General features: G+C 32.4%; 1 protein-coding gene across 1 annotated transcript in view; it reads right to left on the bottom strand.

The window, feature by feature from the left end:
• GRIK2 (glutamate ionotropic receptor kainate type subunit 2) overlaps positions 1–27,299 on the bottom strand; it is a 668,139-nt gene that overhangs the window by 136,755 nt on the left and 504,085 nt on the right. Inside the window, exon 13 of the mRNA XM_034991619.1 lies at positions 1,834–1,952. Coding sequence (XP_034847510.1) covers positions 1,834–1,952 — 119 coding nt within the window. The remainder of the gene's footprint in view (positions 1–1,833; positions 1,953–27,299) is intronic.

The following is a 27,299-nucleotide window of genomic DNA, read 5'->3' as shown; positions in this document are numbered from 1 at the left end:
GATAATTTACTGCAGACTGTTAAAGTTAGTTATCAGCACGTAACTAGCAGTTTGCCTGGGTGAACCGTATTGCCCAATACTGCTTGTAAGAGATGTCTGTCTCCTATGACAGGCTTTTATTCACTTCTAATATTTCCTAAGAACTCCAGTATTGTCTTCCAAGTGTTGAGTAAGTCTAAGGAAAAAAAAAACATTGGACCCAAAATGTAGGAAAGGGAAAATATAACTGTTGACTATTCATTTTATTTAGAAATAGATGCCACAAACTTAGATTAGTTCATGTAAGAGTTCTCTGATTTCTCAAGTTTTAGGTTTAAAATATTTATAAAGCTATATATATGGATGCTCATATTTTTATTTTTTAAATTTTTTTAAAGATTTATCTATTTATTTGAGAAAGAGAGAGCGTGCACAGACGCGCAAGTAGGGGAAGGGGCAGGAGAGGGAGAGAAGAAGACTTCCTACTGAGCGCAGAACCCACACAGGGCTGGATCTCACCATCCTGAGATCATGACCTGAGTGGAAATCAAGAGTCAGATGCCTAACTGACTGAGCTACCCAGGCGCCCTGGATGCTCATATTTTTAAAAGAAAAAATTTATTTCAACTTGATAGGCCTTTCTTACAACATGTATTTGTTAAATTAATTTTTTGATATGTAGCTATTTATTCTCACCTTAGGAAATAGTTTATAAAGCAACAGTAATGAATTAATAGATCTATGCATAAGATTAAACATGCAAGAACAAAGTACCTTTTTATAAACAGCCTTTTATAATTTAACCATAAATTTTCACCTCTTCAGATCTGTAATGCAATTACCAAAATAATTTCTTCAAAGTGGATAATAAGTACACAACTAAATCTTAAGGTAAACTCTGATAATAGGTGTGGTAACTCTCATGAAGGAGTACATTTTTCTCCCTAATCCAGTCATTGTCACTTGTTCAAATTTGGGGTATTTTGCTTTATTTGCTAATTCTAAAACTTAAAAACATTACATTTTTAAAGCATAAAATAGTCTTAGATCCTGGCTAATGGAATCTTTTGAATAGAAGGTCTGAAATATCACTTAATTGAACTTTATCTAAATATTAAAAGATTAATTAAAAAAACATAGCAGCAAAAATAAAAATAAATTCCACTTGGGAGAACTGAGACTAAAATAAGGAATTCATAGTTATATATAAACCCTTAAGACATATTGCATGTATTATGTCATTTTCTAAGAAGTATTGCCTTTTACTTTTAGCATTAATATTATAAATTTTAAATAATTATGAAAGTATTTTTGCATGCACATCTGAGCATGCATTATTTTATATTCTTATATGCTATCAGATGCAGCTAATATTTTACTTGTAAAGGAAACTAAATGGTTAAATATTTTAATTTTGTAAATTTATACACAGTAGATTTATTAGTCATGCAACACAAATGCATCTAATCATCAAGAATTGATATAAAATAATTTTTTACATCAAAATGAGTCAGGAAACAGAAGCATTACACTGTATTCCTGTCTCAAGGAGATGTAATCTTAGTAGTACTTTAAATGGATCAGGTTAGCTTGGTTAACTATGAAATAATGTACCTACTGTGGGTTAAGAAAAAAAAAATTAGATGAGTATACTGTATGTGCATTTGCAAAAGCTAGTTATTTTCTCAGAATCTCTCTTGGATGGGATTTGAGAATACCTAAATGCATTAGGTAGATGGAGAAGCTGGATTATGGTTACATGCACAGAGGCACCCATGCAAGCGACTTGAGCTGTCACCCCCAGCAAAGAGTGGGACATGGTGCCCAAGGGAAATAGCAGGCTGAATCGTATACCTTGCTGCATGAGAGCTCCAACTCCAAACCAGAAACTATTTAGCAAGGTAAAATTATTTTCCACCACGTCTGAGTCAGGATTGCAAGGGTGTGGGTTATACCACTCATAGGGACTAAACCTGTGGTAATTGACAGAAGAAAAGAATATATTTAAATGGCAGTGAGAAGAAATTTTATCCAGCATTTTTGCTGCAAAAGAAACAGAAAGACAGGTAAGATTAAGGAGAAACCAGAAATAAGCATTTCTATAGTACAATTTCATATGCACGACAGCAAGTATGAGGTTTTAAAGATCCCTGTCCTAAGATGATAAATGGCATTTCTTTATTATATACTACTTGTGAGAGGAAAATCTGTATATCAGAAAACCAAGATTATCCTTTAAGACTTAGGTTTTTTCAAGTACAAAATAAAAATAAAAAGTCTAAAAAATCATTAAGGAAGAAAACAAACTTAGTTATGAAATAAACATTTTTAAAACTGTGGAAAAATTGTTAAAGACAGAAGAAACAATATAAAATCAGCTTAAGATTTTTTTATGATATAATAGAAACTACCAAAGTGACAGAGTTTAAAATAATCAGTGAATAATTATATATCTAAGAAAATAGTGCTATGAATTTACATCTTTCTGTGTTAACAAACTCAGCTCTAAACAGAAAACCAAATCAGAGTGAACTGCATTCTAATACATGCCTCTGACATAATTATAGGTTTCAGAGGGTATGGAAATATTCATGATATCAAAGCAGTGTTAGAAGCAGGAATACATATTGAGGCTGATTGGTTTCCACTTATTACTTGGTTTCAAGTCTATTACTTCATTTTGAATCACTGTTTTAAGACAAAGAAAATCGAATCTAATTTTTGAGGCTAGTTCTAGACGGTTTTAGAAATATTGGTAACGTCTCTCAAATAATTCAAACTGAGGAACTGCTAACTTGTACACATAAAGTAATTTATTCTAATTATAATCCAGATATATTTATTAATTAATGGTACTATCCAAAAATATCACCACCATAATTAAAAATACTTCGTCTAATTACTAAACTAACAAAATATTTTCCCTAATATCTCAAATTTTAAAGCCACTCTTTTATAAACCAAATTAGCATGCATGCCCTTTATGAAAGCGTTAAAAAATCTTACATTCAATCAAAGTTATTTGAATAATGTATCTGTCACTTCAGAGAGCCCAATTTCCTTCACAATAATCTTTTACATATTAAAATTCAGAGGATCAAACAAACCATTTTCATCTTTCTAATGCAATTTTAGAACAGCCCTGTTTAATAGCCTACCCTTGACAAACAAAGAAATGTTTTGTTTGGTTCTCCAAGTTAAACTGATACACTGAACAGAACGGTTGACTGGATAGTAATTAAACGTTCTGATCTGATTTGTTGTGTCTGACGCAACAGGAGAGCTGGCTTTGGTTGTAGATATTTTATTTTTATTTAAATTCCCTTATTACTTTTACCCTAGTGAAAATAATTATATACATCTTTAAAAGTATTTCCAAGTATCAGAATGGTAGCCATCAATGTTCACACAATAGTATCTTCTTTCAAATATTACCCATTTTAATTAACTATCCAAAGAATGCATTGCTCGTCAGAGACAACGTGATCTTGCCGTTATCACCCAGCTCCACACCCTTGACAAATTGCATAACCTCCCTGTACTGTGTCCTTATCTGAAAAAGAAAGACAGTGGTAAGACCTAACTTTTCTAGGTGCTGTAAGGACTGCATAAGTTAATAGTGCTGGCAGACAGCAATCATTCAATAATTTGACACAATGGTATTATTGAATATTGTTAAATGTTGTGACTTTGCCTGTAGTTATATACTCATACTTCTATTTTTATTTCTTAATAATTAAACCATTCTTTCCCTACTCCTGCAAGTTTGTTAGCATACACACAGAGCTGGTCTGTAAAGGTGGGTTTAGTGTTCTCACATGGCAGATTATAGAAACAGAGTGAGAACACATAATTTGACTGATTGACATCCCTAGTTTCACATAGAATTCCATGAGCCACTGAGTTTTATATAGGTACTTAAAAGGATGCCATGAAAGGATGGACGAGCAATGGGGTGGTAGGGATTGGAGAAGTGGAAATAAAAATATGCAACATTCTGTCCTCCCATCCCAAATTTATATATACATTTTTTAATTCTGAGAAGGAAAGAAGGAAGGAAGGTGGGAAGGAAGGAAAGAGGAAAAGAAGAAATGAGAAAATAAAAGGAGTTAGGGAGGAGGAATCTGGAAATGATGGCACTGATTTCAACGGACTAATATCTACTTCAATGAGGGAGTCTCACATAGTTTATTTGAAAGAGGGAAAAACTTATGGTAAACTAATAATTAAATTTGAATTATGTGCACTTCTCACATCGTCCACTTCCTTCCTCTGCTTTTTCCCTTAGGATGGACAAAGTTCCCAAAAGATGCAAATCTAGCCAAGAAAAACGCTGTCTAACTTGAATTTACAATTTGCTCCTCATGGTGACCCCGAGGAAGCTTTTCCTCAGTCTCCATTTGATTCATTAGCATATACTAATGGTGGATCCTAATGTAAATCACTCCTTTCCTCTTTAAACCCCTACTCCCAAACAACACCCTCACCCCGAAACACACACACACATTCATGCTCACTCCCTCACTCACTCACTGGCCTTGCACTGCTTAGTCTGTGGTCAGCTTTATCTCCTTCACATTTAAATAACACAGCTCTGATTCTAGTTTCATTCTCTATTATTTTCTAAATTAAATTACCTCTCACCTCTAAGAGTAATTGCCATGCTCAATTCTATCCTCTCTATTTTCAACAGGTCTTGTTTCAGTATCTGTCGCTACCTTCCAACTCCTTCAGATTCAATTTTAAAAATTCTATTGGCCCCCGTAATATTTTTTCTGTTCATAAAATATATTTCAGCCCCCTTAAGTCTATATATTTAACCCTAATCACTCTCTTGACCTGATGTGAATTCCCAATAGTCTGACAGTAGACTTTTCAATATTAATATGCCCAATGTGAACGTGCAATCTTTCTCCTAATCCTGCCCTCTTACTGTCTTTTCCATCTCTGTCGAATAGCATCACCTGGAAGCATCCCTCAGTTAAAAACTGCAGTGGTCCTGTCGATAGCCCTTAGCTCACTCAGCCTTCACACTTTTTGAGTCAACTTCAGTTCTTTACATTCCTTTGCCCCACAACCCTGACCGCCAAACATTTGTCAAATTGTATCAGTCTGCCTCCAGAATGTCCCTTTCATTTCTTGCCTCCCTTTTCCCTGTTCATTTCCACTGGCATTAAGGTTAGTTCAGGTCCTCATTTCCTATAGCAGTTGTTTCCGAACTGGTCTTCCCACTTCTATTCTAAACTTATCATCTTGACATATTGCTTCCCAGTTACTTTTCATGTAGAAAAATTCCCATAATGCCACATCTCTATTAAAAACAAATCTTCAATCATGCCCAGTCTATATACAAAATACCTACACTTTTAAGCATGGAATTCATGATCCTCTACACCATGCTCCAAAATACCACTCCATGATTATGTTCCATTACTTTTTCTCCTAACCCTTGGGCTACTGGCCACTTTACAAAAAAAAAAAAAGTCCTATATTGATTTTTAACCATCTCTTTGCTCGTATTATCCTTCAGCCTATAATTCCCTAATCTCCACTCCGTAGATATTTAAATCCTATACCCACCCCTCAATTCCAAAACAGGACCACCATCTAGTTGTAGTTGTCCTGATTCTTTCACGGAGGCCATCTAATGTAGAGACTGGCGACTATCCCTAGGATTCACTGCCCTTCCCTGGTTTTAGCAGGAATATTGCTGTCCAGCTAATAAAACTATACCTCTTATTTTCCCTTGAATGCAACTAAATTTGAGCCACTGGAATTTGAGCAGAAATAATGTGTACAGTTTCTCAAAATTCTCCATAAGGATATTTGCCCTGGACTTTCTTTTCCCTATGCATCTTTTAGGAGATGGTGATGACTAGAGATGTATTAGAAGCCCTATGTTGAGAATGACAGAGCTGTTCCACCAGCCTTGAACTGTACTCCTCTGGACTGTGAAGTAAGAGAGAGACATGTTTTCTGATTCCAAGCACTGGGTTTTTTGTTTTGTTTTGTGGCTATCTTTGTTAAAGAAGCCTAACCAGTATATGAATGACTTAGGTTACTCTTTCTTTCTTCATGTCTATAGCACTAAGAGCTTCAAGTCATACTTATTGTAGCCTGGCTTCTTCACTGCAAATTAGTACATGTATATCTCCCTTCTTCTATTAGATTGTAAATGAATACATCCAAATACAATTTCTGATTTATCTCATGTATCTTAGAATATCTAGCACAAAATTTTAAACCTAGTTGGCACATAAAGCATTTTGAATTATTCTGATGCTCCTTCTACTTCTCTTCTCTTTCTTTTTCATTTTCTGGCCATACATATAAAATGATAATCCTATTTTTCCACACCTAATTCCTCCTTAACCCTGAGCTTCCATCCCTATAAAAATATTGTTTTTGAACTCATTGCATTTTTTAAATGTCATCTTTTAATTATTTTTCAGGTTCTAATAAAATTATTATTAAACACCAGCCCTATGATACCTTCCTTTTAACTTCTGTGACATGGACTCCTGCTTCTCTACCCTATGCCCCACTAAAGGGAGATCCCTTTTGGCTAAGTCTTGACTCTCAGATCTTTCCTCCATTACTGATGACCTAACACACTCATGGCTTTAGCCTCTGTGCTGATAATTTCAAAACCCTCTCAATTTATAGCCATCAATTCTTACTCAAAGTATTTCCATTCCTACTTAGGCAGCTCATCATTACCTCATACTTCAAAGGCTTTAACATTGAACCCAACAACTTCTCCCATACTAGCTCTCCTTCCCAATGTCTCAATTTCTAAAAAGCATGGCACTTCTCTGAATTCTTGAGGCTTAAAGTTTATCTTTCTTTTAACCTCCTCTTTTTTTTTAAAGATTTTTTATTTATTTGACAGAGAGAGACACAGTGAGAGAGGGAACACAAGCAGGGGGAGTGGGAGAGGGAGAAGCAGGGTTCCTGTGGAGCAGGGAGCCCAATGCGGGGCTCGATCCCAGGACCTTGGGATCATGACCTGAGTCGAAGGCAGACGCTTAATGACTGAGCCACCCAGGTGCCCCTTAACCTCCTTCCTTAAATACAAATATGTATAAGCCATATCAACTTTTGTTTGATGATGTTTCTTTGCTTTGTCCCATCAACTTCCAGTGCATTTTCATCTCAGTTCTGAATCATGGGTTTTCAAAAATCAATTCCTACTTGGTTCCCCCTTTTTTCCATTTTGTCTTGCAAACTATCTTCATATTTAGGTTTGCACCATGCAACTTCCCTTCTCTAGAACCAGTCGATTTCTTTTAGCTATTGAACTGGTTTAACATTCTATGCTTCTGGATTTCCAGATTCTATATGATATGACTCAGTATTTTTAACCTTTTCAAGAATGTTGTGTAGACTGGCCAATTGTCTCATTATGCCTTTGCTTATGCTGTTTCTAAATGAGAAGTCATCTTCTCTTCAGTTGTTTCACCCAGCTAGCTACTATCCTACACTTTTCTAAAACTCCATAGTGGGGGGGGATGGGGTAACTGGGTGGTGGGCATGAAGGAGGGCACGTGATGGAATGAGCACTGGCTGTTGTATGCAACTGATGAATCACTGAACTCTACCTCTGAAACTAATAATACACTATATTGTTAATTAATTGAATTTAAAATTAAAAAAAGGAAACCTCCCCCCAAAAATAACAACAACAAAAAACTCCACAGTGTTTACTTTTTCCCCAAAGCTTGCTTGTTTCAAATCTCTATATATGATCTACTACTTTGGGCTCTATAATTGATATTTTATGTAGCAATTTTATATTCCCACAGTTTTATGAGGTCCTTGAGAGATGGGATTTTTATTATCATTATTATCATCATTATTAATATATTTGTATTACTTCAGTTGTCTAAAAATGTCATAATAAAATGCCTATAGGTTTGGGGACTAGAGGACTTAAGCTTTAGCAACATGTATGTTTTGTACGTGGTGACAGATTGCTAATCTAATTCTGGAATTCTTTTTTCACTTTCCACTTCAGCCATGCTTAATTGTTCGTATTACTTAAATGAGCTGTAGAGTTTGTCAGCATAGTGATCAGGCCAGGTTAGTGCTAATATAGGTTAGCATGGAGCCACTGGTATGTTGAGAATTTACTTGAGAAGCAGAGTATAGGAGTGGGTGTTATAACTAACTTCAGCATAAAAGCACATAGCTGTAAATACAAGAGTATTTCTAGAAATTGGATCTAAATGGATTGAGAGTCACAAGGGTAACTCTACTTCTAGAAGATGAAGGTGCTATTAGTTTAATTCAGGAATGCCCTGAAGAGAAATAGTTATAAGAGCTATCATACTTGGGTAGCAAAGTAGATTAAAATCCAGAAAGAGAAAGGATAAAGTATGCATGTTCTGCTAAAATTATGCCATTTTGATGGCATCACTTGTGGGAGCAGACATAAAGTGGGGACTTCTCAAGCCTTTAAAAACCAGGGTTGCCTTTTACTAAAGGAAGATTTTAAAACAAGGCATGAAAAGACCAGTTGAGGCACTCCAAGTAAGGTAAGCTTAAATAATTGCCTATGGAAAATGAGGCATACAATTAAAAATTACACTATTTCCTTATGTTTGTGTCATACTTGCCAATTATAAAAACAAGTTCAGCTATATATGATCTTATCTTGAGCTGCAACAAATAGCCCAAGATAAGAGAAATATTATTATTATTATTATTAAAAACTGAGATTGAGTGAGATTCAGACGACTCAGGGATCTGCTCAAGTGCATAGAAAGTTGGAACCAGGTGTGCAATGAAGGAGTCCTGCAAGCAAGTCCCTGCTCTCTTATTACTCTCATTCTAGTCAGCATTCAGTCTTTATCATCTGCCACAAAAAAGAAAAAAGAAAAAGAAAGAAAGAAAGAAAAAGAAAGAAAAGGGAATTTCTATGATCTAATTCAGTTCCCAGTAATAGAAGAATCTTATTTCTAGTTTGCCTGCTCTCTGGTCAATGAGGAATTGCTTAATTCTCATGCAGAATAAAAAAGACTCTTTGTTTCTATCACTTTTGTTTTTAGCACACTTATACCCTGTGCTCCATAGAATTAAATTTTGAGCACTGAAAACACTCAAAAATTAAGATTTGGTCATGACTTGATGTCATTGGAGCACAAAGAAATATTCACAAATGTTCAACAAAAGATCATGTTTTGGTTAAAAATGTATTAACTGCCATCTGATTTCTATTCAGAAATATTACAAAATTAATGTTATTTTTCTATTTACCACTATACCAAGCTTAATAATATAAACTTCTAATGTCAAAATTATTTAATATATGCATAGATATAAAATCCTTAAAGGATGTTCAAATTTATCTGAAGTCTGAAATATTTTCACACTATTATCTTTGCTCTATATTTTGCCATTGCCACTTCAATTCTAACTATTTTGTACATGGAATATAATATTGCTTCTCTTACACTATCAGGAAAAGTTATCTCTTTGAATCCATGAAAAGAGGCTAAAAAGCAAGAGTCTCAGCAATTTTTGTGAACCATCACAGTATCTTCGAGATGAAATAAATCAAGTTAAAGGAGTTTAACTCAACATATTGGGAAAAGAAAATAAAACCTTCTCAGGTAGAATGCTTATTTTTCAAAACTGTTCATTTTTAATTATCTTTGCTTTCAGAAAAGGAAATATCAAGAAGTAACCTTAAAAGATTTTTATATGCCTATTAAAAATAATAATCAAAGATAGTACCACATGACTTTGGGAAATGCACCATGTAAAACATGGTGCTGTCAAACATGGTGCTGTTCAGCTCTCTTCCTAACACCTGTATAAGACCAGGGGTTCATGACGAGAAAGTTCTGTAAAAATGCCCTTGCCATTGCAAAGCTTAGTCTGTCCAGTTATCTCTGAGGTTACTCAAAGTCTAAGAAATGCAGACATTTCCTCCATTACTTTTACTTGATAGCAAACAAAACAGTACTGTCTTCAGCAGCATGTTCCACCAATATATAAAATCTGACTCTGACCAATTGCTTTATGGGCATGATCTATTTATATTCAGCAAGTATCATTTAACTTTCAGTTTTTCTTCGTTTGATTGCTTTTTACTTTCTGAATCCATACTACCAAGCAGACCACTTCCAGTGCATAATTAATGCTAACAATTATCCTTAGCCAGAAACTTCATATTGTGATCATTTCAAATAAAGTTTCTCTAATTTAAGTAACACTTTTTTTATCAGAAATTAGGATGATTGATATTCTGCGGCATTTGATATTCTGTACTTTATGCTGCTAGTTATCAATAAAAAACATATATCCCAAAATAATTTCAGTTGTTCAGTATGTTAAATTCACTTTCCTTAAAAAGTAATTGTGTGTGCATCAGAATATGAGTCACACCAGCCCACGTTGGAATTTTTTTAATCGAGCATATATTAAGTACTTTGAGAACTTGTTTCTAAGAAAAAGACTTCCCTATAGTTAATTTTAGTTACCTTCCAAATCATTAATGAGCAGGATATTAGTTAAGGTTGTATTGTGTTTTCTATGTTCAAACGTAAAAGGCTTCATAATGTAAAAATAATGTGGTGAGGTTTTGAAGGTGGATGAAGTTAAACTGTGGTTAAGAAAGAAATGAAAGGAACAAAACATTTGGAAAAATTGTTATATAAAGTAGGAATACACGAGTTTGCAATTTAGAAAGATAATTTTTTTAAAAAACACAATTGAACATAAATATATTTAGCTCACTTAAATATAGTTCAAAGCTTAAGAATAATCTATCATACACTCATGACCCCATTTAATAAGAGTAGATAAACTCTAATGCAACATATTAGCTAGTTAGCACTGTATCAAAAGATGTCCAAATAGAGTGACCATTGAAAAAATTTAATTGAGAGAAATAACATGACTTCACACTCCAAATCAAAGTAATGCCAATACTGTAAGAACTATGGTATCAATAGATTCTTCATGCTGTTATCATTATTCATATCCTGTAAAACTAGTTCTGTGCTCTTTTTTTAGTATAGTCCCTGCTGACATTTAATTAACTTGAACATTTATGTATCTGAATTTCACCCGAATCTCACCAGTGCCCCCATCCTATATTTCCAGCTCTCTACAAGAGATTTCCACCTGGTTGTACAGCCAAACCTCAAGCTCAGCATGACCAAAAGCAAACTGGTCATCCACCCCATACTAAGTTGACCCCATGTCAAAGCATGATCAATTTTGCAGATAATCTAGGCATTTTCCGACAACTGAGATGAGAATTCTTGAAGTCATCTGTCTTCCCTCTCCTTCAATGTCTGTATCCAGTATATCACCAAGGTTTATGATATTTTTTCTTCAAAATAATTATTGGATTTGTCTTTAAATTCACATTTTATAATCTCCTATTATTATAATTTTAGCTTAGTCTTTGTTTACCTCTAACTCAACAGGTTTCTTTGCCTTTTGATTCTCCCAACCCCATCTCTTTTGTCCATCCTACATATAACTATTAGGCAAATCTTCCCATACTGTAATGCTGTTTATTCCTTCATCAAATACCTACAAGAAAACAGCATTTCTTTCTGATAAACTACAACCTCTTCTGCCCAATTTTCAAGGCTTTAGAAAGCTGAGTCATCTCATCATGTTACCTACTGTGACCCCCAAATCATAATTTATGCAAATAAACCAATAAATATCTCATACATGATATTCATAGTAACATTCCCATACTTTTCCTAATGCTGTTCTTTACAGCCAAAATATTCCTTATTCCAGTACATAAATTAATATCCTGTTTATATTTTAAATCATAATTTACCTATTGGATGATAAGGTCTTTGACAAGAAGGAATATACCATGTTTATTTTAATCTCCACCCAAAATGCTCTCTCCATTCTCCTCTATTTAATATAATTCCTGTCATCTTTTAAAGCCAAATTCACCTATTGGGATAATAGACTCTTTAAAGGAAGCAAGTATGTCATTTTAATTTTATATCTCCTATAGCAGTAGAATAGTACTGGAAATAGGATAAGCACTCAGTAAATACTATCATTTTATTGCATATATATATATATATATATATATATATATATATATATATATAAAATTCTTCAGCACTTTGTTCATTGTTATTTGAATGTGTGATATAACTGGATATAGAAGATATAGTGCAGAGTTGCTTTCTTAGTGAATAATTAGCATAACAATGCTTCTCAATTAATAGCATAAAGAAATTTCTTAGTTACAACTAAGATATAAAGGTATATAAGGTATAAAGGAATTCTGGAGTTTACAAAACAATTTTAGTAAGAATTATCTGGTCTTCAATCTCCATGTTATCAAGCAATTGCAATGTGGTAATATAGATGGCTAGTAGCAACTTTGGACAAACAGTATTTGTCTTAATTCCTGTTTACTCTGCCTACCTGTGTCTTTTGTGATATACTTCCTAAGCAGGATTGCTTCACATTTACACTACTTGATGGAATTACTCCTACTGCCTTAAATCCAGAGATAATAATATGTACTTAAAATCATATCACTTCTCTATTTTATTCAGTTAACTCTTTCTTTGAACAATAAACAAAACACTAGAATGACTATAAGCTTATGCATGCAAAAAATGGGCAGACATTTAAAAAACGGAAAAAAGCTTTCTATGACTCTCATCATGAGCTTGAGTGATTGGTGGGACTTGTTTTGCAACACTACCTCATAAATCTCATTTTCTTTTAAAAGTAGAGAATAACAAGACCTCCAGGCAGCTGCTAGATGGCCAGCCCAGTAGAAACAGCACACCAAAAAAGTGGGCATGAGATGTTTTTATTGACACAAGAAAAAAACAACATGAAACTAAAGGAGGTAGCTCAGCAATACTAAGAAACAACAGATCTCTTCATGAAACTGAAGCCTAGGCACAATAATGCCCCTCCTGTCCTGGTTAGGATTTTGGCTATGAATGAAAGCACTGCTTTAAAATGTGCACGGCAAGAAGTCTTAGCCATTATTCACCCCTTTCAGGCACAGCTTTCCCACCACTGGTGATCATTGTTGATAACATAATCCTTGAGCATGACTTAAAGAGGTGCATGGAAATACTGAGTGCTGACAGGGATGGAGGACTGAACCTGGGAATCCCTTCTGCACTTAGTAATTCTAAGTACTGAGAGCTGAAACATTTGTTTAGAAAGTTTATTTATTTTTTTATTGTCCTGAAAATGACTGAAAGAAAAAAGATTCTAATCTTTCTCTGATTATCTAAGATTACCTTTTCGTTATATTTGCTTGGCACTTCTTAAAATAATGCTTTAGGATAGCTGTGCAAGCTAGGTGGATGCCCAACAGAGAACATAATTGATTACCGCCTTGGTAAATCAGATTACATAGTTTTGTCTATGGTGCCCCCTGTTTCTCTCTCTTTCTCTCATTCTCCCTCTAATTGTGTAATAAGACACGTCAGTTTGCCTCACTCATTTCTCTTGTACTCAATTAAATGTTCTCAAATTCTCTCTACTTCCCAAATGTCATGATTTCTACACATGGAACAAAGAATGCTTTGTGAGAAGCTTGGATGGGACCATTGTTTGCACTGCTTTTAATGTCAGATTCTGAAGAATAAGGACTTCCATTGGGTTAGATTCAAGATAAGGTAGAAGAAGGTCAATGTTAAAATATGTAATTATCTAACAATATTTAAACATTAAAATGTTTAAACAAATAAATGTAAGAGTTACAAATAATGATTACCTATAAAGTTTAAGGAATGTCTAGATTAATCTTCAATTCAATATCTCCTAAAATAAAACCTTCTAAACCAGCAGCAGATGCCCTAAATCTACCTGGATAATTTTTATTACATTTATAGAAAGATACATTTTTTTCCTGAACTCCTTAAACTTTTAAAGAAAATTTTATGTATATTTATAGGTCTTTCATTCATTTGATACAGCTAGTGCTTTTCTCCTTTACACTACATTATTCACTGAAATATTTATAAGACACTGCAACAAGAGTACAAAACCTTATGTATACTAACACCTCAAAGAATCAAGTCATCTTCTGCAACTTTAAAAATATGCTGTTGATTTCCCATAGCAAAATATAAGAAAAACCGAAAAATTAGTCAATTTGCATTCAGTTTTATCATCTTCAAATATTTTGTTTATCAAATATGGACAAATCCATGAAGACTTTAAATTTAAAATATATTCCATATGTATAAGATACATATGTGTGTAGACACTTTTACACACAAAAATTTAAGAAAAAAATTGAAGCAAAGTTTAAGAATCAATTTTATCATCCTCAAATATTTGTCTATCAAATATGGACAAATCCATGAAGGCTCTAAATTTAAAATGTATTTTCTATACATAGAATATATATGTGTGTACACTGTTGAACAAATAGAGAGATAAAGAAATAATTCTCAAGAGGTGTTTTCCATTACTATTAGTACTATCATCTGTCACCACCTGTCTCCTCTCTCATCCTCAGTTTCTTTATCTGTAGAGTGAGGAGGCTGCCATGGGGCAACACTAAAGTTTCCTTCTAACATTGACAATCCAAGATTTCATGTAGATGGGTAATTACTTAAATAGCATAAAAAGGACAAAATTTACATTTGTAAGTAGGTCCTTGTAAAAACTTTAACAAAATACTGCAATTAAATCTCATCTCTTTCAACATACATATTCAAGTTATGATTGAAAAAGAAGATAGTTGTATAAATTTGCCCCTAGTAAGAAGTTAGAAAACTTTATCACCCTCAGAGCATAATTTAGTGCAGATTTGTCCTTTATTCCTTACTATTGTATCTTAGAGAACTGGAAAACGGGTTTAGCTTGCAAAATTTTTCATTGGGACCAAATTATGTTGATTCTCTTTTGTTTACTTAATGAATATATAGATAGATGGAGACAGAGACACAAATATAGATATAGAAAGATATGAAGATAATCACTAAATTCTACTCCTAAAGCCAAAAATAAATAAATCAATAAATAAAATAAATTTTATTTTTAAAAAGGAGATATGAATATATATAAAGGAGATAGGACACTTCTTACTACAATAACGAAACATGTTTTTCAACCAAATAAATACAAATCAAGAATCTATTGATGAAATGTAATAATCAATTAGGTCTGAGCATTTGAGCCACATGTAAAGAGGCAGATGGTTCTGGGTTGTGGCAGGCAGCCCATGCTGGGGAGTGAGGAAGTTGTAGTTAAAGCACTTGGCTATAGCTCTAACTTCCAGACAGGTATTAATTATTTCTTCTACTATCCTATCTTCCTTGCATGTTCAACACCCCCCCAAACTGGCTATGATTTTTCCAGTTTATTGTCTCCTTTCTGGCTTTCTTCTGTATTTACTGTATCCCTGTCAGAAGATAAAACAGCCCTTATATTTAAATTACAGTGACAAAAAAACAATAACACAAATACAGTGATTAGCTGCCTCTCTCTAAAGGACCACTACACATATTTGTGAAATAAGTTCCTTGAAGGGTAAAACAAACATTATATTTGACAATGCACAAAGTTACTTGAAGAATTATTAGCCAGGCCAACTGTATGTGTGTGTGTGTGTGTGTGTGTGTGTGTGTGTAGTATTTACTTTGAAGCCCTTTGGGTATGGTCATCTGATTATTTTGTTAGGATACCTACAGCATTCTTTAGCCCTCTATCTTGTTTGTTTCAATTTTGAGATAAATGGTAAAATCTAACATTTAAAAAACAGTATGTTTTATTAGCTAGTCACTGTAATTTTTACAAAATGAAAAAAAAAAAAGGAATACATCTGAAAGCCATATGATTTAAATGTACCACACTCTCAAATACATAATATGATTAGAACTCTGTGCCTTATAAATACAGGCTACATGCGACATATTTACCACTAAAAACACCTCACAAAATTACAAACTGTTTAAGCTTGATTTGAATTGATGATATTCTATCTTTATCTACTTAGTTTCTAACTTTTATCAGTTTAAGTTTGGAAGAATAAATTGTGTTTGTTATGTTTTCACTTAAGGCCCAAACAAAGTAAACATTAGATTAGCTTGGATTTTGCACCTGGTTAAATTATTTTAATGCTCTAATGCATGAATCACTAATATGTTTAGAGCTTTTACCTTCACTGTAAAACAGATTGGTTTTGATTCAATTAAAATTCCTTTTTGCAAATATGAATTAAAAGTTCCTCATATTAGAACAAAGTTAGATAAGAACTTAGTATTAGCAGTACATAGCAACTGATTCATAGCCACGGTGAAGATTATCTGAATATTATAAAAACAGGGATAAAAGTAATAATGGATTTGTATGCAGGTGGTGGTTTAGAAAACTTAAACATTAATGATTTGACTTGTTATGTGGTTTGATCATCAGAAAGTAAAAATAGCATTTGGCATATTTCCTTAACACCAGAAAAAGAATTATTTCCCGAGATTATTTTATTAACATTGGAACAAGCTCTAAAATATAATAATATTCTTTGTTTGGTGCAGGTCTTTAAAAATTTGACACATATTTGGAAGAAAGATCATCTTTCTGATTATTTTTACACATAGGACATCATGTGAACCTCACCATTATTAAAAAGCTTTGTAATAGCATTTAAAATTTTACCCTGCAGCTCTCCCCGTCACCCAACTCTACCTATTTCCCAAAGCTTGCTTCCCATCTTGGAAATTACAGTAAGCTATATTGATCTGGAAGATCATATATGGGTATCTACTATTTTTTAAATCTATGCAAAGTTTGACCATGCAATTATTTTAATGATTTCTTATGATTTGCCATGGGTAATAAACAGGAGGGACAATTTCAGGTTGCAGATATATTTCATTTGGTCAAATCCATGCCTTAATCACTGTATTACATTTGAAACCAAGATTATCCAGTTGTTCCCTAAAATCTTTTTCTTTCAACCATACTATCAGAAAATAACTATGCCTAATTTTATACTTGAATGCTTATTTTAGTTCTACCATATTTTTCTTATTTTTGCATCTTTAGCAAAGCAATGTTTGTTGTTAGAAATAAGTTACACCAAATACAACCATATATAATTAGATGCATCCTGTATAAAGCCCACACAGACTCTGTGATCACCAATCCTGTATGTAATATTTGGTTTATTGGATGCACAAAGAAAGCAGCTTTAATTTCTCAAACTGTATAAGCTACACTGGACACTAGGGGTCAGGAAGATAAAATGGAATATTAGTTATCTTTAACCATGAAAGCAAGTATTTAAAGGACATTTTATACTTAAAAGTCAATAACTGATTCCAGTATTTCTATTTTAGTCAATCAACCAAATCAACTGATAATCATGACAGATAAATTTATAGGGAAATTATGAAGTAGCTTTAAAAAGTTATCTAACACTTACTCAGATTAACATAAAATATAGAAAAGTAGATGATAAAAAGAGCTGCAGTTTTAGGACTCAAAAAGAGATGAGTAGATACTAAACAGTAATAAATAGATTAGAAATCATTCACTAAAATTTAAACATGAATTTAGACATGAATTCTCTATCACTTTAACCTATGAAATTATTTCCATTTGTATTATTTCCTTCTACATCAAATGTAAAATTTTAGAATACACTTAATAATTTTAAGGGAAAAATTAACTTTTTCTAAATTATACTATCTTTTTTACCAAAAAAATTTCCCTGATTATGTGGACTTTGAAAATGGCATAGAATTACATTGGTCAATAGTCATGAAATTACCACTTACTTACAATATTTTAACTTGCAAGTAATAGTTTAGAGTGGAAATAATGACTTTAAACTATTTAGTGTATATGACATGTTTATGCATTAGATTATAATCACATCTTTTTTTCTTTTTTTACTTCTTAGATTCTTTTTTCCCAGCTTTATTGAGAAATAATTGACATACATCACTGGGTAAGTCTAAGACCTACAGCACATGGTTTGATTTACGTATATTGTGAAATGCTTGTCACAATAGGTTCAGCTAACCTCTATCTTCCCATACAGATTCAATAAGAAGAAAAGAAAGAAGAAAAAAGAAAAAAAAAAATCTCCTTGTGATGAGAACTCAGGATTTACTCTCTTATCCACTTTCCTGTATATCATAGAGCAGTGTTAGCTATAGTCATCATGTTGTACGTAACACACCTAGTACTGATTCATCTTATAATAGGAAGTCTGCACATTTCCATCACTTTCCTCTAATTCTCTTCCCCCGCCCCCCACTCTCTGCCTCTGGTAACCACAGGCTTGATCTCTTTTCCTAGGAGTTTGGTGGGGTTTTTTATAGATTGCACATATAAGTAGATTTTGTCTTTTGTTCTTTATTGTAGAAAAATATACCACTGATAAATGTTTCTTATTCTTTACAAAATATTAAAGATAACTTCAAGTGATTTTGTTTAATGCTCAAGTTTTATAATTGCATATAACAAAAGAGTTTTTAGAATATATGCATTTATAGAATAATTAAATAAGAACTTAGGTACATTATAACATTTATATTAGCTTGTGTTCTCAAAACTAAGCATTTCTAATTTTATCATACATTTTTTCTGTCACTGCTTCTTTATATTATGTTTATATAATTGGGTTGTTTCTTATTATGCGATTAAGAATTGACTTCTGGTCAACGGGAGTTCATATATGGTGTGTGTAAGTACATATACATATACACACATGTGTATATATTTACTTTTTTCAAAGAGGCAAGAACATATTTTATGCATTTCTAAAAGATGCATTTTTCTTCTGCATTTTGATTCTTTAAATAGATTTACTTATCCCAAGCCAATAAAATAGGAAATGTGCTCATGAAAGAAGGCCAAGAAGTCCATCTGTGTCTGTTCATTTCTCTGAGCTATCAGTTCCTTAATTTCTCAAAATATTTTTTCTTCTCAAGCTTGCCTATCTGCTTCGCTAAACAGAGATTGTTCCAACTTCTAGCAGTGGGAACCTTTTTTTCTAAATCCCAAATGAACTTATTTATAAAAGAAATTATCTTCTTCCCTCAGCATCCAAAAATTCTCCATTCATTCTGAAACTATCTTAGCATGTATTGAAAACATTTAAATTACTACTTCCTGTCTCTCTTTATAGGGATTTCCAGGACATTTTCTCAATAATCAACTTTTATAAAAAGTTGGTTTATCATTTGATGTACTTTAATAGAATTTTTCATTTAACATCAAAATCCCTTCTGCATTTATGACAGAGTCAATGATTCAATAAGATTCTTATTAGTGATGTTTTATCCCCTTTGTAACACCTCGTGGTTATTTAATAAACTTTTAAACTTTGAATTTGGTTTTACTGGTAATTTAAAACATACTTACTTTATAGTCTCTTTTTTTAAGAGAGCACTTTAATTTCTAAAGTATATTCAAGACCAATACTAGTCTTGTTATGTCTTTCCCTCTGTGACTTCCAGTAAGTCTGTTAACCATTCAGTGTCTCTGTTTTCTTATGTATAAAATAAGGGAATCACATATAATCATCTTATCATTTCAAAATAATTTTATAATGCTATTAATATGGTTGTTTTATTTTATTTACCTTCATTGTCTGTATCTGCTACATTTTGGGAACATTAGGTCTCCATTTCTATTGTTTTTCTCTTAGCTCTGTCTTTTCATAGGAATGCTTCTACTTGAATGAATGTTCTCACTTGTTAGATATAGTCTATTATGCAAATGTATTAATTGAATAATAGTGAATTTAATAAATTATTCTATACTTCTTATAGAATTATTTGTTATTTCTACTAAATCCTATTATCTATTTCTCTTGTGCTCCTCCCCTGACCTCTCCTGAGGTAACATTGACTTATAGTTCCTGGAATCTTTACAAAAGTGTCATGTTATAACTAAGCAATATTTACTTTTAGTCATACTCAAACATGCTGAAAAGAGATGATAATCAAGGAATTAGTAAACAGGTGGAAACAAAATCTTACCTCATTTCAATTACCTTAGATAGGGCATGCACACATCCTCAAAACTACATGAAAGATAATAAAGAGTAAATGTAATCAATATTGGCATGTAAGGAAGCTGCACATAATGAGATGACACTAAGATTTCCTGATGAATCTAGCCTCACTGCATATATTTTATTGATATTTTAAAATAACCAAAGACAATGTAATAAATCAAATTGTCAGAGATTTTAAATTAGATCTGTACCAAGCAACACTTTGGACCAAACAATAAAAGACTAAGAAAAAATAGTCAAATGGTGCTGAAAAGCTCTGACCAATCAATGATTGAGAGTCAGGAAGGGAAGAAAGAAGGGAGAAATTCAGAATCATGTACTTTATATTAAACGGAAGACAAACAAGGCAGAAGAAGGTGGGGAGAGGAGGAGAAGAAAATTCCAATGGCCCTGAGCACAATGAAAGATGCACATTTCATTAGGATGTATTTAATGGCCTCAAAAATAAATGAAGAACTAAGTAAAACAAGCTAAAATGTAATCTATAGCCTAATGCTATGTAACTGATAGAACTCTGAATTTATGCCACAGTCATGTGTCAAAGATTAGAAACATGTTAACCGGTAGAGAAAGAAAAAAGTAACCAAAATGTAATAACCCAATCCCTAAAATATTAATTTTCAGGAAACAGATTTCTATTAAAAATTGCAAAACAAATTGTTAGCTATACCACCTCTTCAAGTCTTGCAGGTTTGAAACTTTAAACTTTGAACTTTAATTATAATTGTGAAAGTGGAGTTCTGTTTACAGGTGCCTCAATTTTGTCCTGATTCTCTGGTGCCCTGCATGCTGTTAACACTCTGGCTCCAGTTCTATGATTAACTATGATTAACTACTGGACCTTTGTCAGGTTGCTTTGTTTCTTTAGACTTCGATGTCTTCATTTATTGGCGTGAAGTTCTATTGATTATATGTCAAAATTTTGTTTACCAGTCACAGACCTAGAATATTATAGAAGGTCATTTTATTTAAAATGGTGTTTGTACTTTTATTGTTATTAAACATATAATTCAGTTTTCCTAAATGTCATCATACATTTAAATGACACAGACAATTCCTGTCATTCCACTAATCTAATTTGTTCTATTTGAAAGTACTTCAAGAATTTGACTTTGTACTGTAAAATAACATACATGTGTCTCAATGTCTTATTTACATATATATCTGAATTAAATTTTTTAATAGTCTTGTATTGTTACTACATTTCCTTTATACTGCAAATCTCTGGCAATCTCTTAGCAAGCGTTTTAAGATAGTCATTTTATTGTTTTGTTCATGATGCTCTATGCCATTGCTCATAACTTGATGAGTATACAAGTGCTTGGTTTTTAAAACAATAAATGAGGGAAAAACAACAATCAAAAGCAATGTGTTGTTGTTTGCTATGCTACAACCTCCTAGTGAGGACTAACAGTCACTAATATTTATTAGGTCAGTAAATCAAATCTCAGGTAGGTAACAGGTGGTTCATAGAGTCAGAGACTGCAAATAGAGTCGCTGTTTGTTGTAGTCTAGCATATGGCCTTTCAATACATTACAATCATATCAACTGGATGACATCCTCTATAAGCAATGCTTAACACTGAAACACCAGTAATTCTTTTTTAACTTCTTGAAACTACAGTGCAGATTTTGTGCCTTTTTGGAATGCTGCCTCACCTTTCATGCCTTTTAGAATACTGTCTCTGGATGGACTAATTTCTTATTTTCTGGTACTTTCCCATGTATGTTTGTCCTTTTGCAAAGTTAAATTTTAAATCCTTCCATACAGACTGAACGCACATTAAGTCTGCATTTCTCCACATTGCTTAGTTAATATTCTAGAAATAGTGGGTGCTCAAAAATTGAGGGGTGGATTTAAGTCTCTGGAGTTTATGTTCTTAACCCTAGGGTTTAAAAAAGACACACAAACATACACAGGATCTTGCTTTCCGAGTAAAATTCAAAAGCTAAAGCATCAGTAGGAAATCCTTTCACACAAAATTCCTTTAAAATACCGTGTTTAAAAAGAAAAAGAAAAAAAAATGCAGCTTCTCTAACAAATTGGATTTTTGAAATAATATTTTCTGTATATTTTATTGTACAATGGAATTTCTGAATAGATTTTCATATTTGAATCAAGGAGATCCAATTATTGTCTCCAGCTGCTGTATTTTCTATTAAAAATCTTTTTTATCATCCACAATGTTCATCCACATAAGTAACTGTCTTATGTAATACCTTTTCACTTAATCAAACTTGAAAAATAAAAATTCTACTTTTATATTTCTGAAATAGCTTAAGTATAGTTCCTTAGCAGGTTATCTCAAATATATATTAGGTTTTATGAATGGGAAATACATAAGGAAACATATTTATCATATTGTGATTTATATAGCTAATACTTAGTGATACATTGATGGACGGATGGGGAGAGAAAGAGACAGAGAACTGATAGACCCAGCTGGAATAAATTTCAAACAACGAACAACAACAACACAAATCATGGTGTATTATCATTTAGGATCCAATCAGAATTTATATAATCTCAATTTTGTTATAAGCCATGATCATTGACAACACTCTGGGTGCATATTATCCTATGATTACAAAGACATAAATAAGATACCTTCATTGATTCTAAGAAAGGAATAAGCAACACTTGGTCTAAATTTGAGAGAGAGTAGCTGCCATTTATGAAGCTTTTATCTAACAACATTTTTTATTTGCAATAGGCTAAGACCTAAGCTATAATACTTTCCATTAACTACAAATGAGAATGTATAAGAGGAGCTAGAAGGCTGCAAACAAAAGATTAAAATGAGTGAATGCCTCGCAGGATGGACCATATAATCCTTTGATAATTGCATTTATTTTAAGATGAGCCATTCAAAATTGCTAGCTGTCCAACCTGCATAAAATGAGCAAACTAGAAATATGGAAATAAAAATGCTGGTTGTCCCCAAACAGGCCATTTTTATATCACTATAGTTGAGTTTTAGACACTCTAGGCTTACATGTGTGCTGAATATGCTTATTTTCTGGCTTTTCGCAATTATGCTACTTGTGCTCTATATAGAACTAGAACAATAATAACTATCATTTGAGGTTGTCCGATATGTAAATGAGATTTAAAATACAGTGACCTCCTTCAGTCCTGCTTACAGAGTGTGGGTCATAAGGTAGACAAATATGACTCTAACAGAAAAGATTACAACCTCATAAAATATGTAGCTTCAAAATATTATAAGTTTAAACTCTACCTAGAGTGCTGATCATTTATAGAAGAATAGATAACTAATTTCATCCTTACAATAAATACAAGATAAAGTATCGACCATTTTATAAAATACTTCTTCCTTTAACAAATAAGGTAAAATTACTAATAAAACTGGAATTTATTGAAGCCATGTGCTTGCTCTCAAATCATAACTTGTCAGTATGAAAAAAGCTTTATTGCTAGGTTTATCATTATTCCAAAATAAGGTCTTTTTGCTTTTTCCAAATATCTAATTTTCTTAAAACTTTCAATAAATGCAGGGGACTTTTAAAATATTCAACGTCTTTCTGACAATTGTAAATCTTGATTTTATAACCAAATTCACAAATAAGTAATAATGAGTTGTCCTGAGACCAGGCATTTTTAAATGAAGGTTAATTTTTGAAATTCCATAACGGAGTTAACAATTTTTCACATTCACTATTTTATTTTTAAATAAAGAGGAAAAAATGTCCCATGGCCAAAAAATGTGTAGAAAATGCTGAGTTAAACAAACACCCAAATTTCTTTACTGTAAGACTTTTCAGAGCCTTTAATCTGCTAATAGTGAATCTTTAAGAGGAGGATCTAGTACATAGTTCTCCTGACTTTCTTTAATCATAGAACTCTCTTGGGTTCATTTTTTCCCCCTAGAAACAGTTTAGCATCTGATGTTTTGTAAATACTGCCCTATGATATGCTATCATACATTTATCTTATATAAGTATTACGGAGCCTACTACATTTAACAATTTTTTGCACCAACTTCTTCATTGCTTTATAAAAATTAGGGAAAACATTGTTGTACTGGATATTCCACATCAGAAATAAACCAGAAATGTTTTCTATGGGATTGAAAATTTGATGATACTAGAATAACAATTCATGCTTCCTGCACAAAACTAATTTGGTAAATTCATGTCTCAAGAATATAGTCAATATTCTAGAAATGGTGGCTGTGCAAAACTGGCCAGAAAGAAAGTACAAAAGACCGCTAACATATGAAATATCTACACTTACTTTTCATACGTTTTTAAACAAGCATCTTTAACTTGTTTTAAAGAGAATGCCAGTTGAAAATAACTAACAGGAAGGAAATAGTCAGGCTACTCAGAAACAGGCACCCTGATAACAGATGAAGAAAAGGGAGAAAGAAAGCTTCAGAAATGTACATTTGAAATAAGAACTTTGAGAGAATTTCATGCGTGGCTAAACATTACTTCACAATTTAATAAACCCTGTGGCAGGCACAGCTAATTCATACGTGATAACATCGCTCTTACTTACAAAAGAACTGAGCCAGCAGTATACCCAGATAAAAGAAACATATCTGCATCCTCTTTTTCTGCTAGGAAATAAAATAATTCGAGCCAGTAAGATGTAGATAAGAAGAAACGTTCCTTTCCGAAGTAAAGGGCATTGTCTTTTGTCTTTTGCTTTTCCTTTCTACCTTCTTCCTGCCTGAGACACGGATAGGATGCCTGGCATTGCAGTGACCATTTTGCAGTGTTGAGGATAAAAGCCTCAGTCTAGGAACAGTGTAGCACACAGATAGAAGGTGCCAAGTTCCTTAACATCACCTTTCAGCCGTGGTTTCAGTCTTGCCCTGCCTACCTTTAGCCTCCATGAGAACAGTAAACCTCCTATGTATTTAATAACTATTTAGTCAGGTTTCCTGTTACCTACATGTGAACCTATTCCTACTGACGTAGGCTCTGAAACTATTACTGAACTTTCAGGGGACATTAACTCATGTATAAAATATTATTACTGAATGATCTTGGAAAATTTTATTCCTTTATTCCTTTCATTAAAATTTTTTATTAAAAATTACAAGCAAGGAAAACCATTTCATAGTTAAAAACTTCCCATGTAAAGAGTTGAAGACTTCAAATTTAATGATAACATCTCAGTAATTCAGAAAATACTAGAATCCACAAGGACTCATTCCATGAGATTGTCACTTAGCTTAAGTTTTTCTTAGTGTATATTTTCTTTTCCCTAGAAATTTTAATATGCAGTTAACTTCAAAAAAGTCATGCTAATTGTTTAGATATCAAATTATTTTCACGAGTGAAAGGATTATTTGGTATTTACTTTAAGTTTAGAATTACCTCAAAGATTCTAATTGTATTAATAAAAATCCAACTCTGTAATTTTGCTTTAAGGCTCCAGAACCTTGCCATTACCTTCCACATATTTTTCTGATACATCCTGCATATCTGTATAAGCACATCCATTGGGCTACCTGCTATTCACTTTTATGATATATGCTTATCCTTTCATTTGAACATGTTATATATTAGCAGTATTCTGGAGCCAGCTGATATGCTCTAAGAGCCCATTTTGCACCTATCTTTCCAACTCCAGATTCAGTAAGACTCCATTGGTAGCTTGATACTTGTTATATTGGTAATATTTATACCACAAAAATTGTCGATTGCTGCAAATCAGATTCTCTCCTTGCTATAGCAGTCATTAAGCCATTACCATCACATTACTGAACAATATACACCATTTATATTAAATTTTCATGCCATATGTTGCTCATTAATTAACCTTAGCATTGTTTAATTGGTAGCTTTAGTACCAGAAGGTCACCAGATTTACACAGAATGAAATACAAGGATTATCTGTATATGAATGCTACAATAATATGCTATTGAACATATTATTTAATAGATCTAAATGGGTTGAAAGGGTTTAATGAGATGGTAGCAATGATCAGTTCCACAGATTTGTAAATTTATTAATGGCAAATTTAAATTGTGATCAATTTTCATTAAAAATATAATCTTGAGGAAAACTAAACATTACTATCAGCTACAGATGTATAACTAGAAATAATATAAGTGTTTTCAAAATGTAAGACTTCCTCTTAATTCCCATTTAAAATTTATATTTGACATAGGAAATTAACTTCAACAATAGGTTGATTTCAGATCCATATGACCTATTTTTATCCTAAGTGGTTTTTTAAATAACATTAAGTCATAATGGTATACTGTAACTTATTCAAATTTTAAACTACCCAGGATTGTGTTTATTGTTATGGAATAAAAAAGTCCTTATTATAATCATCTACTGATCATTTTAAGACTCCTGAAGGAAAGGCATTATTTTTGTTGCCATAAAATTAGGATTTAATTTTACAAAGATAAAATAAAAATACATAATTATGTATTTAAAGCTGGAATCTATTTTTTAAACTATGCAGTAGATTTTATATAATCTCATTAAATAGCGACTAATACAGTGTTTTAAACAACTAATTGTCCAGATTAAATTAAGAGTGGCTTTAAATTGGGAATAATAAGGAAAATGTCCCACATAGCAACATTGCATAAGAAAGCATAGGTTTGTCCTATCAATAATTTCTTACCAATATAGCTGTTTGTTTGCAAGTGAAGAACCAAACATTAAAAACAGTTTATTTTTAAATTGGTTGGAACATACTTTACATTTAAAAGAATTCTTTCTTAGACTTCGATATCAGAAGCAAGTGTTTAGTTGGCAACACACTTGCTAAGCATTTTAGAGCAGTAAGTCCAGTATTAAAAAGCTCAAGGCAGACTGTCCTTAGGTCAGTCAGGTGGTTATGTGGTTTCTAATACTGGAAAATGAAACAGACTATGCTTTTAGAAAAATGGATGCTCAATAAGTAAATGACGTTATCAATAAGAACCTGAAGCTAGCATTGGAAAGGTAGCATCTGAATTTCTAACATCACTTGGATGTTTAAATTGATAGCTAATATGCAAATATCTGGATTATAAAAAAATACCAAACCAGCTACCATGAACATGCAAGGCACATAAGGTTTTTTTTACTCACTGAACTTTTAACTATAAAATTAATTTTAATAAGTTTCATGAGGTTTAGTGACTTTTGAGCTTTCTTTTCTTCCAACTAAATATCTTCTGAAATTATACTCTATTGAATCAAATATACCAATAAAATATTTAAAAATTAAGTGTATGTACTTCATATGCAGTTTAGTATCTAAAACAACTGAAGTATGTTTGGAAAGCATTCACCGTTTTTGTTTTCAACTCAAATATCTGAATTAAG

Source organism: Mirounga leonina, unplaced genomic scaffold (assembly GCF_011800145.1).
Source record: "Mirounga leonina isolate KUSES-001 unplaced genomic scaffold, KU_Mleo_1.0 Mir_53, whole genome shotgun sequence".
Lineage (NCBI taxonomy): Eukaryota > Metazoa > Chordata > Mammalia > Carnivora > Phocidae > Mirounga > Mirounga leonina.
Note: the sequence above shows the minus strand (reverse complement) of the source record. Positions and strands in the feature narration are given on the sequence as shown.